This window comes from Marmota marmota, unplaced genomic scaffold (assembly GCF_001458135.2).
Source record: "Marmota marmota marmota unplaced genomic scaffold, marMar, whole genome shotgun sequence".
Classification (NCBI taxonomy): Eukaryota; Metazoa; Chordata; class Mammalia; order Rodentia; family Sciuridae; genus Marmota; species Marmota marmota.
In genome coordinates, this window is record NW_025999863.1 from 5,219,267 (window position 1) to 5,233,602 (window position 14,336).

The following is a 14,336-nucleotide window of genomic DNA, read 5'->3' on the forward strand; positions in this document are numbered from 1 at the left end:
ATGTCAATAGTGCTGACACAGAAAACCCTCGAGCAAGAGGAAGTTGGAGCTGGGCATGGTGGCACCTGCCTGTAATCCCAGTGGCTTGGGAGGCTGAGGCAGGAAGATTGAGAGTTCAAAGCCAGCCTCAGTAACAGTGAGGTACTAAGCAACTCAGTGAGACCCTGTCTCTAAAGAAAATACAAAATAGGGCTGGGGATGTGGCTCAGTGGTTGAGTGCCTCTGGGTTCAATCCCCAGTACCCCACCTTCGCCAAAAAAAAGAGGAAGTCGGGAAGTCTAGAAAGAACTCTTGAACAATGATGGGGTGATCCTGCAGAGACCCAGACAAGCTATTGGTTCTATTATGAAGTAGGAGGTAGTCATCAGCTGAGAGTGAGCGTGGTTATAGGCCAGAGGAAAAACACATTGAAATGGTGGTTATGGAGGCTGGAGACACCCACAGAATAAACTGAGTAGGCCAGGATTGGACTCAGAAACATGACTATCTGGCTGGGTGTAAAAGACTTTCTTGCTGGGGTGGGCAGCTATAGTTCTGATCAGTATAAAGCAAACTGGTGTCACAAAATGACAGACAGTGAAATTTAAGTCCATAGCCCCAGGATCACCTAGTGAAGAAGTTACCATATGCTGGTAACAAGAGGAGAGAAATGAGGCTCAGCAAGTACAGCAGTGCACACCTGTCAGTCATCCCAGAGGCTTGGGAGGCTGACACAGGAGGATCGAAAGTTTGAGGCCAGCCTCAGCAACTTAGCAAGGCACTAAAAACTTAGCAAGACTGCCTAAGAATAAAAATATAAAAAGGGCTGGTGATGTGGCTCAAGTGGTTAAGTGCCCCTGGGTTAAAAAAAGAAAAAAAAAAAAAAGAAGAAATGAGGGCTCACTGAGCTTTAGATAAAGCTTCCGTGTGCGGACTCTAAAGATGATGAAGTAGAGCTGGGGGCCCATGCAAATCTCCTCTACAACCCCTAGCTCGCTGACCACTGCCTAAGAAGAAGATAAAACTTATCTCTGAATTTTCATATCATACTTCCACTGGACTCTTTGGCTCCCAAAATCAGTTCATCAAGCCTAGTTGTTCTATTTGCATAGCTTATATTTCTCTGAAAACCACAACAGATCAATGAACATCAAAGAAGTCAGATAAAATCAGGTAACCCTTACAAATCAGATTCTAATGCTGGGAATATCAATTGTGCTGATATTCCCTTCCACCAGAACACAAATGGGGAAAGGCAAGACTTGTTAGAGGCACTGAGGCACTGGAGAGTTTAAAACCTTTCTGACAGGATTCTTCTTCTTCTTCTTCTTTTTTTTTGTGTGTGTATATGTGTGCTGGGGATTGAACCCACAGGTGCTTTACTTCTGAGATGCATCTCTAGCCTTTTTTTTTTAAATTTTGAGACAGGGAGAAAAAAAAGTTGCCCAGGCTGGCCTCAAAGTTGCAATCCTTCTGCCTCAGGCTTCCAAGTAGCTCGGATTATGGATGGGTACTACTGTGCCTGGCAGGACAGGATTCTTATTTAGAATGGTGTTCTAAAACATTCTAATACTGTTCAAATTTTCCTTCTTCTTCTTCTTCTTTTTTTTTAATATGTGGTGCTGGGGATCGAACCCAGGCTCTTGTGCATGCAAGGCAAGCTCTACCAACTGAGCTATATCCCGAGCCCTAGTTTTTATATTATCTAAAGTTTCTCTTTAGAAAGTGTTTATTAAATAAGACTCTCAGATTAGGATGAAGAAGAGGCTTTTGGGTTCAATGCCTCCATCTGATGAGCTAATTCTTTGGATAGCCATTAGACAAACTTTATAGGGGTCATCCAGGGGTCAGGTGTCTTGAAGTTACTGGGAATATATTGAAGATTGATGAAGCTAGACCATGAGTACACTGAGTTCAATATGTTACTCTTTGTTCATGTATACTTGACATTTTTCATAACAAGAATGAAGGTTTTTTGTTTTTTTTTGTAAACTTTAAATTTGTTTATAGGATAAAGAATCCTCACTCCTAAGAGGACTGCTCATTCCCTTCATTAGGTAGGGGGGGTGGGGGAGGTGAGGAGGAGCAGGAAGATGAGCGCTCCTCAGAACAATAGTTCTCTGAGGAAAGAAGAAAAGAAACAGTGCTTTGGAGCACTGGGTCTTTTCTTTGCTCCAGAATCCCCAAAGCCATACTCTCAGAATGGAGACCAACTCTTAGGTAGGGCCTCAACAGAAACCTGGCCTTCTCCAAACACCTGCAAGCCAGGGAATATCAGGCCATAAGCGCTGCCACCTCTGTTTCATGGACAGGGACAGGGAGCCTAGAAGTCATACTGTGAGGGAGCAGAGGAGCAGGGATGTCAGTTGCTCTGCTCTTGCCCCACAGTGTTCAAGCCGGGCAGAGTGCAGAAGTTCAAGTTGATGGCGTGAAAATGAACAACAGGGTCCTGCTGCCAGCTGGACTGTGCATGGGGGTCTGTACAGACACAGGCACAGGCCTGCCAGTACCTGCCCACATCAGGGAGTCACTCCCACACATGGACTTGATCAACCTGTGCAGAACAAGCTGTTGGCCCCTTTTAGCTTTCAAAGCATTCTGTTTCTGCTGGCTCCTCAGTTTTCCTCTGCTCTCATGTCTTAATTTTGTATGTGTACTCTGTTTTACAAAGAATCTTTCATCTTTTAGAAACCTATCCAATCTCATGCAAGGGCAGTGGAAAAAGAGAGTTTGAGATAAAAAATGAAACTTCACAGCCATTGCTCCACAGCTATGGCTATTCTGCACTGAGGAATGTGACAGAGTCACAGGCAGGCAAGAGAGTGCTTAACAGGACAGCCACCGGTACCTGCTTCATAAAAACCTCTCATGTCTTTACCTGCTACTTTATCCCGAATAAGTTTTGCAGATTCAACTTCACCAATGCTGCTGAATAGACTTCGCAATTCGTCCTGGGTCATGTTCTGAGGGAGGTAGTTGACAATTAGATTTGTTCTCCCAATGTCGTCCCTGCAGTCTTCGGCCATGTGGTCTTCATAACCATTAGACATTGTATTTCTTAAAAATCTGTAAAGAAAAATAAGATCAAGTAAGTTCCAAATGTTCACACTGCAATATATAAAGGCAAAACTAATGACTAGGTTCATACTTGGGAGATTTTGACTATGGCAACAGAAAAATCTGACCATGAATGCTCATGGCAGCTTTACACATAACTGCCCAAACCTGGAAGCAACTTGAACACTTCTCCTCAATGCATGGACAGAAAATAAACTCCATTCCTATGGTATATCAGAAAATGAAGTATTATTCAGTGCTTAAGAGAAATGAGCTATTAAGCCACAAAGACCAGGAGGAACTTTATTTTTTGTTTATTTCTATTTTTTATTTTTATTTTTTGGTGGGCTGGGGATTGAATATAAACCCTCGCACATGCCAGGCAAGCACTCTACTATTGAGCTACACCCCCCAGTCCAAAAATTAAATTCATATTGCTAAGTGAAAGAAACTATGACATTCTAGAAAAAAGGCCAAAGTATGGAAACAGTAAAAAGGTCAGGGGTTGTCAGGGATGAGGATGGAGAGGGACGAATAGGTAGAGCACAAGAAATTTTTAGGGCAGCAAGGGTTCTGTAGTATTTTTCTAATGGATGCAGGACATTATATGTTTGTCAATGACCACTTGACATATAACACAAAGAATTAAGATTGATGTGAATTACAGGCTTCAGTTAATAACAATTATCAATATTGGCTCATCAATTATAACAAATGTACCACACTAATATAAGATGCTTTTAGTCCCAGGTGTGGTGTACACAGGAGAGGTCTGAGGGAACTCACTATAGTTCCTGTAAACCTAAAACCACTCTAAAAAGTAGTCACAAAATAGAACAACTCCAAGTTCACCCACGTCCACTGACAGGGCTTTAAAGTAACTTAGACCCAATTCCAGTACCATGAGTCAAGTTCCTGTGAAGAGTGTTTGGGCTTTCTCTCAAGAGCTTCTGGCTGCTTTCTCCCTGTGTCCAGTGCTGATTCTGGCTTGCTACTGCGAGCCTGTGATGTGTACCCCAACATCCCAACCTGTCTGTTATCACGCAGGCAGGCAAAAATTCCTTGTGCCCTTTATCTCCAAAGACCCAGGGACTGAGCTGGAAAGAGGTTGGTGTTTCTCTATCAGTAAGAGGAGGCTGGTTTTCATGGCTTTCTTAGAAACACCCAGCCTGCCACAGTCTTCAATTTCAGTGACCAACATCGAAATGTCTGGAGTGATGTAGCCTAGAGCAGGAAGATCACTCTTCTTAAGTGTAGCCTACACTGGTTTATTGGCAAGTCAGAGTGATGCCTAACATAAGCAGTTCCACGTCCCTGCCTCTGAATATGTAGGCACCACTCACCTACCACCCAGAGGTCTCAGAGGGCAGCCCCCCTTTTTCTGGATCCCTGATGTGCAGTGTTATGTTTGAATACCCAGTGCCCACGGTCATAAGCCCTTCTTTAAATAGCTTTGCCAGACTTACATAAAAACACATCTCTTGCAGAGATTTCACACCTAGCCCTTGAATCAACACTAGGAGAGGAATTGGGCCTGGTTGCTTTATTCCTGGTGGAAATGTTCAGGTCTTCCCTAGCCTACCTACTCTCAGACAAATGTGCATAATTAGTACACTTTCCCAGCATTTCTGCTACTTATTTGAAGGTATCTCTGTTCCTTGCTCTTAGGTTCACTTCGAAAAAAGACTAGAAAGTTAAACATCATAAAATTTAAAACTTTCTGTAGGGCAAAAAGCATCATAAACAAAGATAAGCAGCAAAAAACAGAAAATATTTGCTGTACATTATTTACATCAAGGGTTCTCAGGTTGGGCAATTCTGCTCCCAAAGGTCACTGAGCAATTTTTCTGCAGCCATTTTTGGTTAGCACCACTTGGGGGCAAGGATGCTACTGGCATCTAGTGGATAGAGGCCAGTTTGCTATCAACTAAACCTTCTGCAAGGTGCAGGAGAATGCCCATAATATCCAGCCTGAAATGTCAACACTGCTGAGGTTGAGAAAACTTAATTCACAGCATCTAATTTAAAAAACGCAATATATTACACAGGCAGGCAAGACACAGGGAAGTGGACAAGGATATGGTCTACAACTTATGGATGCTGGCAATTCCTATGATGCTAAACCCATGAAAAGCTCAACTTCATGAACAATGAAGAAAAATAAAATGAGATGCTGCTTTCTGCCAGTCAGATGGAATAAAATCCAGGATAGACAAAATCTACTGTAAGTAAGGATAAAAGGGAGAGACAGACTCATTGACTGTTGACAGGAATGGAAGATGAACCAACCTTTTTGGAGGATAACCTGGCAGTGCCTACCAAAATTTTTCAGGTAAATGCTACCACATGACTCAGAACTGAAGGAATCTATTCCACAAAAACAAGCACACATGTGCAGGTTAATAAGCAAGAACACAACACACGCCATGGCTTGTACAAGTATAAAATTGAACATAATCTACATATATATTAAAAGGGGATGGTTAATAAATATCAACTTTCAATAGAAAGTATTAAAATCAAGAAAACCTCCATGAATCTGTTAAATCATCTGTGGCTGTGAGATTTTAGAATAGATCATGAGCTATAAATGATCAAAAATAAACAAATGAACAAAAACATCTGCTGAAGCCTGATCCAAAGAACACAGGTTAATGTGAAATTAACCTATGAAAAATTAAAATGCACACCGAAGTTTTGCTCAAGATGTATTCAAACATTTGTCTTCTTTTATCCTTTAAAAAGTTTTTAATTGTGGACAGACACAGTATCTTTATTTTATTAATTTTATGTGGTGCTGAGGATGGAACCCAGTGCCTCACACGTGCTAGGCAAGCATTCCACCACTGAGCTACAATCCCAGACCCCTTTCTTCTTTATTTTTTCCTCTTTCCTGTCCTCACTTTTTCTCTAAGAGTTAGGCATCTCCTCTTCTGTTTTTCCCTCATCCTGCTTTCATGGAGGATGAACTGGACAATGGTTACTCCCACTCTTATCATTCTCCTTGCCTGGTAAAAAGTAGACCTAACATGGGACTGCTCACCATGCTCTGCAGGATGAGTCCAGTCCACTGCCTGTTTATATACAGTTTTATTAAAACACAACCACTCTTACTTGTTTACATACTGCCTGTAGCTACTTTTTGCTATCATGACAGAGCTGAGTAGTAACAACCTAGTACCGACCATATGGCCCACAGAGCTGAAAATATTTACCATCTGGCTCTTACAGAAAAAGTTTGCTGACCTCTGTTCTAAAATGCAAAAGTTTCAGCTTTACTAGAGAAAAATCTTTGGATTTTGTGACATTGAATTAGGCAAAGATTTCTTAGAATACCAAAAGCTTTCTTTTCTAAAATACTGATAAACTGGCTATCATCAAAATTTAAAACACAGTGCTGGAAGAATTAAAATCCAGTCTGGAGAAAATATTTGCATAAAAGAGCTTGTATTCAGTGTGTGTGCACACACATACACACACACCCACACACTCCGATTTTTCTTTCAGTGCTAAGGATCAATCCCAGGGCCTCATGCATGCTAGGCAAATCCTCTGTCATGGAACTACCTACCCAGCCCCAGAATGTTTTTTACAAGTTCTCAAAACAAACAAACAAAAATCCAATTTCAAAAATACCAAAAGATTTGAACACTGCATCAAGTAAGATAGACAGATGGCAAATAAGTGTATGAAAACATGTTTAACATCACTAATCATTAGGGAAATGCAAAACTGGGGGGGAAATGCAAATTAATTATCAGAATGGCTAAAACAAAATTAAACAATAAATGATGACATAATGGACAATGTCAAGTGCTGGGAAGAATGGGGAGAAATCACACCTTTCATGCACTGCTGATGGGAATACAAAAATATAGCCACTTTGGAAAGCAGAGTAATGGTTTCTTAGTTAAATAGAGACTTAGCATATGATCCAGCAATCCTACTCCTAGTATTGGTGCAAGAGAAGTGAAAACTATGCTCATACAAAAACTTATATACAAATCCTTATAGCAGATTTATTCAGTCACAAAAATTTTGAACACCACAGATGTCCTTTAAGCTGCTCACAGATCAACTATGATATACCATACAATGGAATACAAGTCAGCAACAAAAAAGGAACTACAAATTCATGATACTTTTATAAATCTCAAATACATCATGTTAAGTGAAAGAAAACAGACTCAAAAGGCTACATACAGTTTGATTTCATTTTTATGACATTCTATAAAAGGGCCTAAGCACTAAGTACTGATGGTTCCCAACTTATGATGGTTTTAAGACTTTTCCAGGCTGGGGTTTGGCTTAGTGGTAGGGTGCCTGCCTCGTACATGTGAGGCACTGGGTTTGATTCTCAGCACCACATAAAAATAAATAAATAAAATATTGTGTCCATTTACAACTAAAAAAAAAATTTAAAAAGAGTTTCAATTTTATAATAATTTGAAAATCTCATTCTCATTTGGATTATGGATTTTATTCTTTTCCTGATCTAGTGGTATGCCATCCAATACTCTCTTGTGATGCTGGACAACAGCAGCTCCCAGCCAGCCATGTGATTATGAGGGTAAAACACCAATACTCTACAGTGTACTATATGGTGGTAATGGTGTATTACATGCATTTTTCAACCATCATTTTCAAATAATGATGAATTCATCAGTATGTAATCCCACTATAAGTCAAGCAGCATCCATGTAGGATAGATCATGGTTGCCAGGAATAGAGAATGAAGGGAAGAATTGACTAACAAGGACAGCAAGAGGCAATATTTTTGAACAATGAGCTTTCCAGTATCTTGATGGTAGTAGTAGTTACACAAGTTTATGCATTGTCAAAACAAACTAAGCCAGGTATGGTGGTACGTGCTTAATAATTCCAGCCACTCAGGAGGCTTCAGGCAGAAGGATCAAAATTTTGAGGCCAGCCTGGGCAATTTAAAAAGATTGTTACAAAATAAAAAGAGACAGGAGTATAGCTCAGTGATAGAGCCTGTGACTAGCAAGTGTGAGGCCCTGAGTTGAACCACAGTTGTGGTGGTGGTGGTGGTGGTGGTGGGGGTCCCAAAGAACAACAACAACAAAAACAAACAAAAAAAAAACCCTTCAAACAATCCTATACCAAAAAGAATGAATTTTCCCACATGCAAATTAAAAAATAATGATTTCAAAAGACAACTTCTGCTTTTCTACCCTGCTTCACAGCCCACTCTCTCGTCATGACATGCAATCAAGGCTGAACAGCCCCATGCAGGCTAAGGCTCTGGCCAATGCAACAATGAAGAAACAAACCCCCCAAAGTAGTCTCACTGGGGTCATTATGCCCTGCTCTCTATGGCCCTGTCCTTGATCTTTTTCTTTTCCCTAATACTTTTTTTAGTTGTAGTTGACATAATATCTTTATTTATTTTTATGTGGTGCTGAGGATTGAACCCAGCGCCTCACACGTGCAAGGCGGGCACTCTACCGCTGAGCTACAGCCCCAGCCCCTGTCCTTGATCTTTTCCAAGTCTGCATGGCCTGTGACCTGGGCCCAGCCAGTCTTGGTGTACACTGGATCTAACCACAACCTTACCAACCATAACCAGGCCATGTAATCACCCAATTATCAGTGATTCCCAAGTCACTGCTGCCTCCTGCCAGTTCCAAGTCAATCTGCTCAGCCCCTCTGGTTTTCCCTGTTGGCAGTCACAACCCATTGAAGCTCAGAGGTCACACTATTTTGCTGGTTCTCTTTTGAAATCATTATTTTTTTTAATTTGCATGTGGGGAAAATTCATTCTTTTTGGTATAGGATTGTTTGAAGGTTTTTTTGTTTGTTTGTTTGTTTTGTTGTTGTTGTTTTATCGCGCTATTAATAAGTGGCAGGACTTGGTCTGAGCTGTTACTACAGATCAGTCTCCCCAGCATGAATCATAAGATTTCTGTGATGAGGCGCCCACTGGGTCCTGCCTTGGCCTTGCCTGCCACGGCTTCGCCCCAATGTGCCATCCTATTTTGGGGCCTGTTTTGGCTGCTCCCTTTACACAGCACATCCACCATCCTTCTCCCTGCTCACCTTTTAAAAAGTCACCTCCACCAGAACAACAGGTGGCAATAGGTCTCAGTGCCTTACGCCATTGCTGTAAACCTTTATTACTGCTCTAATCATTCTGCACAGTAATTTACTTGCTTTGCACCACTGTCAAGGGGGAAAGCCTTGAGGGCCAAGGGCACACCAGTATCGTTTAAGGGTTTCCAGGTAAACCCAGGGGGCCTGGCAAATCCAGCATACATTACACAGAGAGACTCCCCATCTTCTTTGGAATCATGTGTATCAGAAGCATATTTTTTATGCTAAAGAAGGCCAGTCAGAAACTGTCCTGACATTCTATTAACACATTCAGTACCAAACTTTCTTGGGATCATCAGTAAACATTATCCCAAAGAATCAGAGTCAACTGCAGGAAGTAGAAAGGGAAATTTTGTGTTTAGCAAAATTATTTCTGCTGATTTGGAAAGGTTCCCAGTAATTGGAAGCATCAGGGAGAGAAGTCTTGCTTAGATGATCTCAAGGTTTTCAACTCTATCACAACTATTTCAAACAATTTTGGTTGTGCTTGTGTGTAATACCAGTGATATCCACATGTATGGAAAACTTACCCCACACAGAAGATACATGCATATTTATATGAGACATAAAAGCATACACAGGTGGTCTACCAGTAAGTTTGCTTTCTATTAGGTATACATAAGAATCTGTCTCACTTTATAGTGATGGAGCAGGCTTTGTAAATGACTTAAGCCAGAACAAAACTAGAACAGTCAAATATATCTTCAGGCTCAACCTTAACACTTCACACATCATCTGACAGGGCTTGGACTCAATTTCTAAGGTCCTTTACAGATGTAAAACTCTGAGTCTTCAAGGTAAAAGTCTCAGGTCACCAGGAAATGCTCTGGTACCAGGAAATAACTAAGGACACCACCTGACCCAATTACGAAGGCTTGGGTGGATACAGCGCACACAGCAACTTACTGGCCTCTGTCTGCGGCCTACAGAGGGGAAAGCAGCCTGGTTGACTCCTGCTAAGTCAGAGCAATTCTGTACCAGCCAGGCTGAGAAGCCAATGTGGGGGCAGGGAGTGTGTGTGTGTGGGGAGTGTGTGGAGAAGCAGGTCAGATGCAGCCAGAATATGGCACAGTCCAAATGCTCTGTGCACCAGAGGGGACCTGATCAGCTCCAGAGCCCTGCTAAGAGTCCCAGCTCTTTCTAGCTGTTAAAGCTCTGTAACAAAAGCAACACAGCAGAGCAGGAAAAAACATGGGCTCTGGAGTCTGACAAGCCTGAGCTCCAACACCAACCCTACTGCTGACCAACTTAACTACAGTAAGTCACTTTCTTCCCTGAGCCTGTTTCCCAACATGCAGATGGGATGTCAACACCTCTATACAGCACCTGGCATTTGATAAATGTGTTTCCCAACCTCCCTGTCTCTAGATACAAGCACCCTCATCTCCTATCTTCCTAGTTCCTCTTCAAATCCCTCCACCCCAAATTACTCCAAGGGTGACACCTCCAACCTGTCCTTCAATTCACCTCTCTCCATTCTTTGTACCTCATCAAGCACCAAGTCCTGCCAGTTTGACATCTGAGATATCTCTACTCCGCCCCCACCTCTCTGCCATCATCCTTAATCAGATCCCTGTCACCTCTTGCCTAGACCAACTCCTAAGGGGGGTCTCTAAACCCTCCAAAGGCTCCTCTTCCTGTCTCTCAGTGTCATGTTCACAGTGACACCAGCCTTGCCATTGAGTTGTTCTGTACTGTTCCCTCTCCTGTGAACACTTCCTTTGGCAATAAAGGTCTCTTTATGGGTAGCTACATCCAGCCCTTTCTGAACCCACTGCTAACCCTGCCTTTCCTCAGCACAGATGGAGTGCCAACTATGTGCCAGGCACAGAACAAAGCACAGGGCATATAAAGCACAAGAGCACTCTTACCCTGCCACACAATCTTCCAGGATCACTTTGACCAGGCTGAGGAACTCACTACTACCTGACCCTTCTGGACCTGCCTGGTCAAACCAGTCCACACAGGGCTCCAAAACTGCCTCTTGGTGCCTTCCTTCTCTCTTACTCTCTCAGGCCACTGGCTACCCCTGGACAGCCCTCCCCACACCTCTCTGGTCACAACAACATATTCAGACAAAAATAAAACTTCAACAACAGATAATCATTCCTTTCAACACATCACCAGAGACAGGCCGCTTCATCCTTAAAATATGGCACATCAAGATCTCTTCTCCCAATCCAAGTTCTAAGTCTTTAAGGAAGCAATTTCTTCTTCTTCCCAGTGATAATGAACAAGCAGCTAAGTTCTGTGTTTCCAAGCTACGACAGTGCAAGTGCTTTGCGACTGACTCTGAGGCTCTGGGTGGAGCGGGGATGGATCACTATGCGAGTGAGTCTCTGTGCATAGACCCTGTGCCTTGTCCCACACCTAGCATGTGGTTAGCACTCCATCTGTGCTGGGGGAAGGCAGGGTTAGCAGGGGGCTCAGAAGTGCAAGTAGACTCTTCTGCCACCTTCCCACTTACTGCACTCTGCTCCAGCGATGTGTTTCTTGTCTCAAAACTTACTAAATCACAACTCTTGCCTTCTTGGTTTCTTTTAACAACCACTCATCTTTGGGTCACTCAAGTGTATGCACTTGCTCACTTCCCACACCTAAGACCCCCAAGTCCTGTGACTCTGAACCCCTAATTATGTCTCAGCACTTTCCTCTCTGTCCTGACCATTGCAGCCTTGAGCCATATTCCTAACTTTTCTGACCTGAAGGAAACAACTGCCTCCTAATTGGTTTTCTGACCTTCAGCTCTCTCTCTCTTCTGCTCTTTCTATGCATATCTAACTGCCTCTTTGGGGACTAATGGTGCTCAGTAGTCCCTCATAATACACAAGCCCTATGCCCAGCAGACCTGCAATTTGGCCACTATTCACTTCATCCTTCTTACCCCAGAAGTACCACATCCCATGTGTTTCTATAATAAATGGAGAAGTTTCCACCTCCATGTTTATTTGCCCCTATGATCCTGCATCCCACAAAGCCCTTCCCTCTGGCCTTTGCCTGACCACCAAACCTGTTCTCCACTCTGGGATTCTGTGCTCACCTAAGTCTGGATAACAATTCCATTTTCTGTGCTTCCACATCAGGCCGTGTATAACCATCACACTCAGCAGAGTGGCTGAAATGATCTACACAGCCATCATATATACCACTGGCTCGCTAAAGCCTACTGTGGGGCTTGGGACACAGCAGTAGAGCAGAGAGATTCATTCAAACCAGGAAAGCCAGGCTCGCTTCCTTCCATAGGCTTGTTTCCTTTGGTCTTCCCCTGACTCCACAGTCTCAGGTTACGCTCTCTACTTCGCTACTGCCATCTAGGGGTGAGAAGCCAGCATTGCGCCTCTCTAACCATTCAGCATTCAATTTGATTCAATAAATTGAATGGGATGAGAACACAAACGAGGAACAGTTGATTCCCGTGGGGGTGGAGAAAGGGTGGCAGTCAGGGTTGGTTTCAAATGGTGAGTGTGCTCTGGGATGGGCTGTGTAGATCACCAGGTGATGGAGAACAGCATTCCAGACAGAGGAAGAAATAGGCATAAAGGGTCAGAGTTGAGAGTCTATGTGCAGATGGACAGAATAGAAGGGAGGGTTTGAATATGTAAGAACTGGCATTCTAAGCTCAGGGCTTCTGACTCTCTTTCAAGTTACTCAAACAGATAACAAAATTTGCTTTTTCCCACTCAGACTTTTAGTAAGGAGGAACAAAACCAGATGCACATTTACAAAAGACAATCTTGCTGCACTGTGGAAAGAGGACAGAGACGAGGCAGCAAGCGAAAGAAGTGACGGAGCAAGCATCAGAAGACAGCATTTTCATAATTCTTTCCTTTTCTACCTGATGCTCTGTTATCCCAGACTCAATATAACCAAAATGAAATTCTACTCCCTCAAACAAGTGCTTCAACAGAAACATTATTTCCTGCCACATCTGGAGGTGTTTATATATCTGGGCCTCTTCGTGGATCCCAAGTTTCAGCATTTTAAAACAGACCTCAGCACAGTGTTGCACACAGATATTCAATGGCAACAGAATGGGACTCCCTAAAACACTGTCTGAAAGGGTGCCCTAGACCCCTGTGATTATAAGCAGTGAAGCCCAGTGGTTCAGGGTAAGCATCAGAGTTCAAATCCTGCCTCAGCATGAAACAAGTTATACCACATGATCCATGTAAGCCTCAGTTTCCTCATCTCTAAAATGGCAACTATAACATTTCCTACCTCTAAGGCTGGAGACAAATGTCTGTGAAACGTCAAGACTATGGTAATCTGTCAATAAATACTGGCTAAATAAATAAGTACTGACAATTATTTATAACATCAGGTATTCCATGTCTACCACGCAAAGGCCATGCACAACACAAGGGACTTCTCACATACTTAAGTGTGCACAATACTTTTGTCCTTACCATTTCAGAGATAAGAAGACTAAGGCTAAAAGCAGCTGAGCTTGTTCAAAGTCTTGGGAACATCTCCCGTGGTGGAGGGAACTTTTAAGTTCAGGGATGGTTCTTATGGGGGTGGGGAGAATGGAGACACCCCAGGTGTCATCTGGAGATATTCTGGTCCTCACAACTGAGGGCAGGGACAAGGATGTTGCTAGCACCTAATGGGTTGAAGCCAGGGATGCTACTCAACTTCCTGCAATGTACAGGGCAGCGCTCCACAACCAAAAATTATGTGACCCCAACTGTCAGTAGAGCTGAGTTTGAGAAACTCTTTTCTGGCTGGTTCATCCTCCCCATCTTCCCCCTTCTGGAGCACTGGCCATCAGGCTCTCATATGAACACTTTTGATGAGGGGGCTCTGTCGCTCCGGGGGCAGCCCCATACAAAAGTTCTTCTCCACCTGCCCTGTACACAGTAGGTACCAAAACCCATTTTAGTAAGCCTAGCAGGAGAAGACAAGGCAAAAGGAAGACCATCCGTCCCCCATTGTTGAATGCCGTTTGTTTTCAACATATACATTTTACAAATCTAAACATCCCACGCCCCACTAACAGCATTGTTAGAAATGGCGATCAGAAAAAAATTTTTTTTTTTCTTTTCTAAGACTCCCATAGGTACTGAAAGGTTTGCACACTTCTAAAAGCACTTCAGACCGGCGGCGGGGCTGACAACGACCACAAAAGAATCTGTAGGATTTCCCGGGGGAGCGAGCCCGTGGGCCGTGACCTCTGGGCGGTAAAG

General features: G+C 43.0%; 1 protein-coding gene across 1 annotated transcript in view; it reads right to left on the minus strand.

The window, feature by feature from the left end:
• The window catches only part of Elavl1 (ELAV like RNA binding protein 1), a 38,638-nt gene that overhangs the window by 23,783 nt on the left and 519 nt on the right, over positions 1 to 14,336 (minus strand). Inside the window, exon 2 of the mRNA XM_015503734.2 lies at positions 2,858 to 3,045. Coding sequence (XP_015359220.1) covers positions 2,858 to 3,029 — 172 coding nt within the window. The 5' untranslated portion in view covers positions 3,030 to 3,045. The remainder of the gene's footprint in view (positions 1 to 2,857; positions 3,046 to 14,336) is intronic.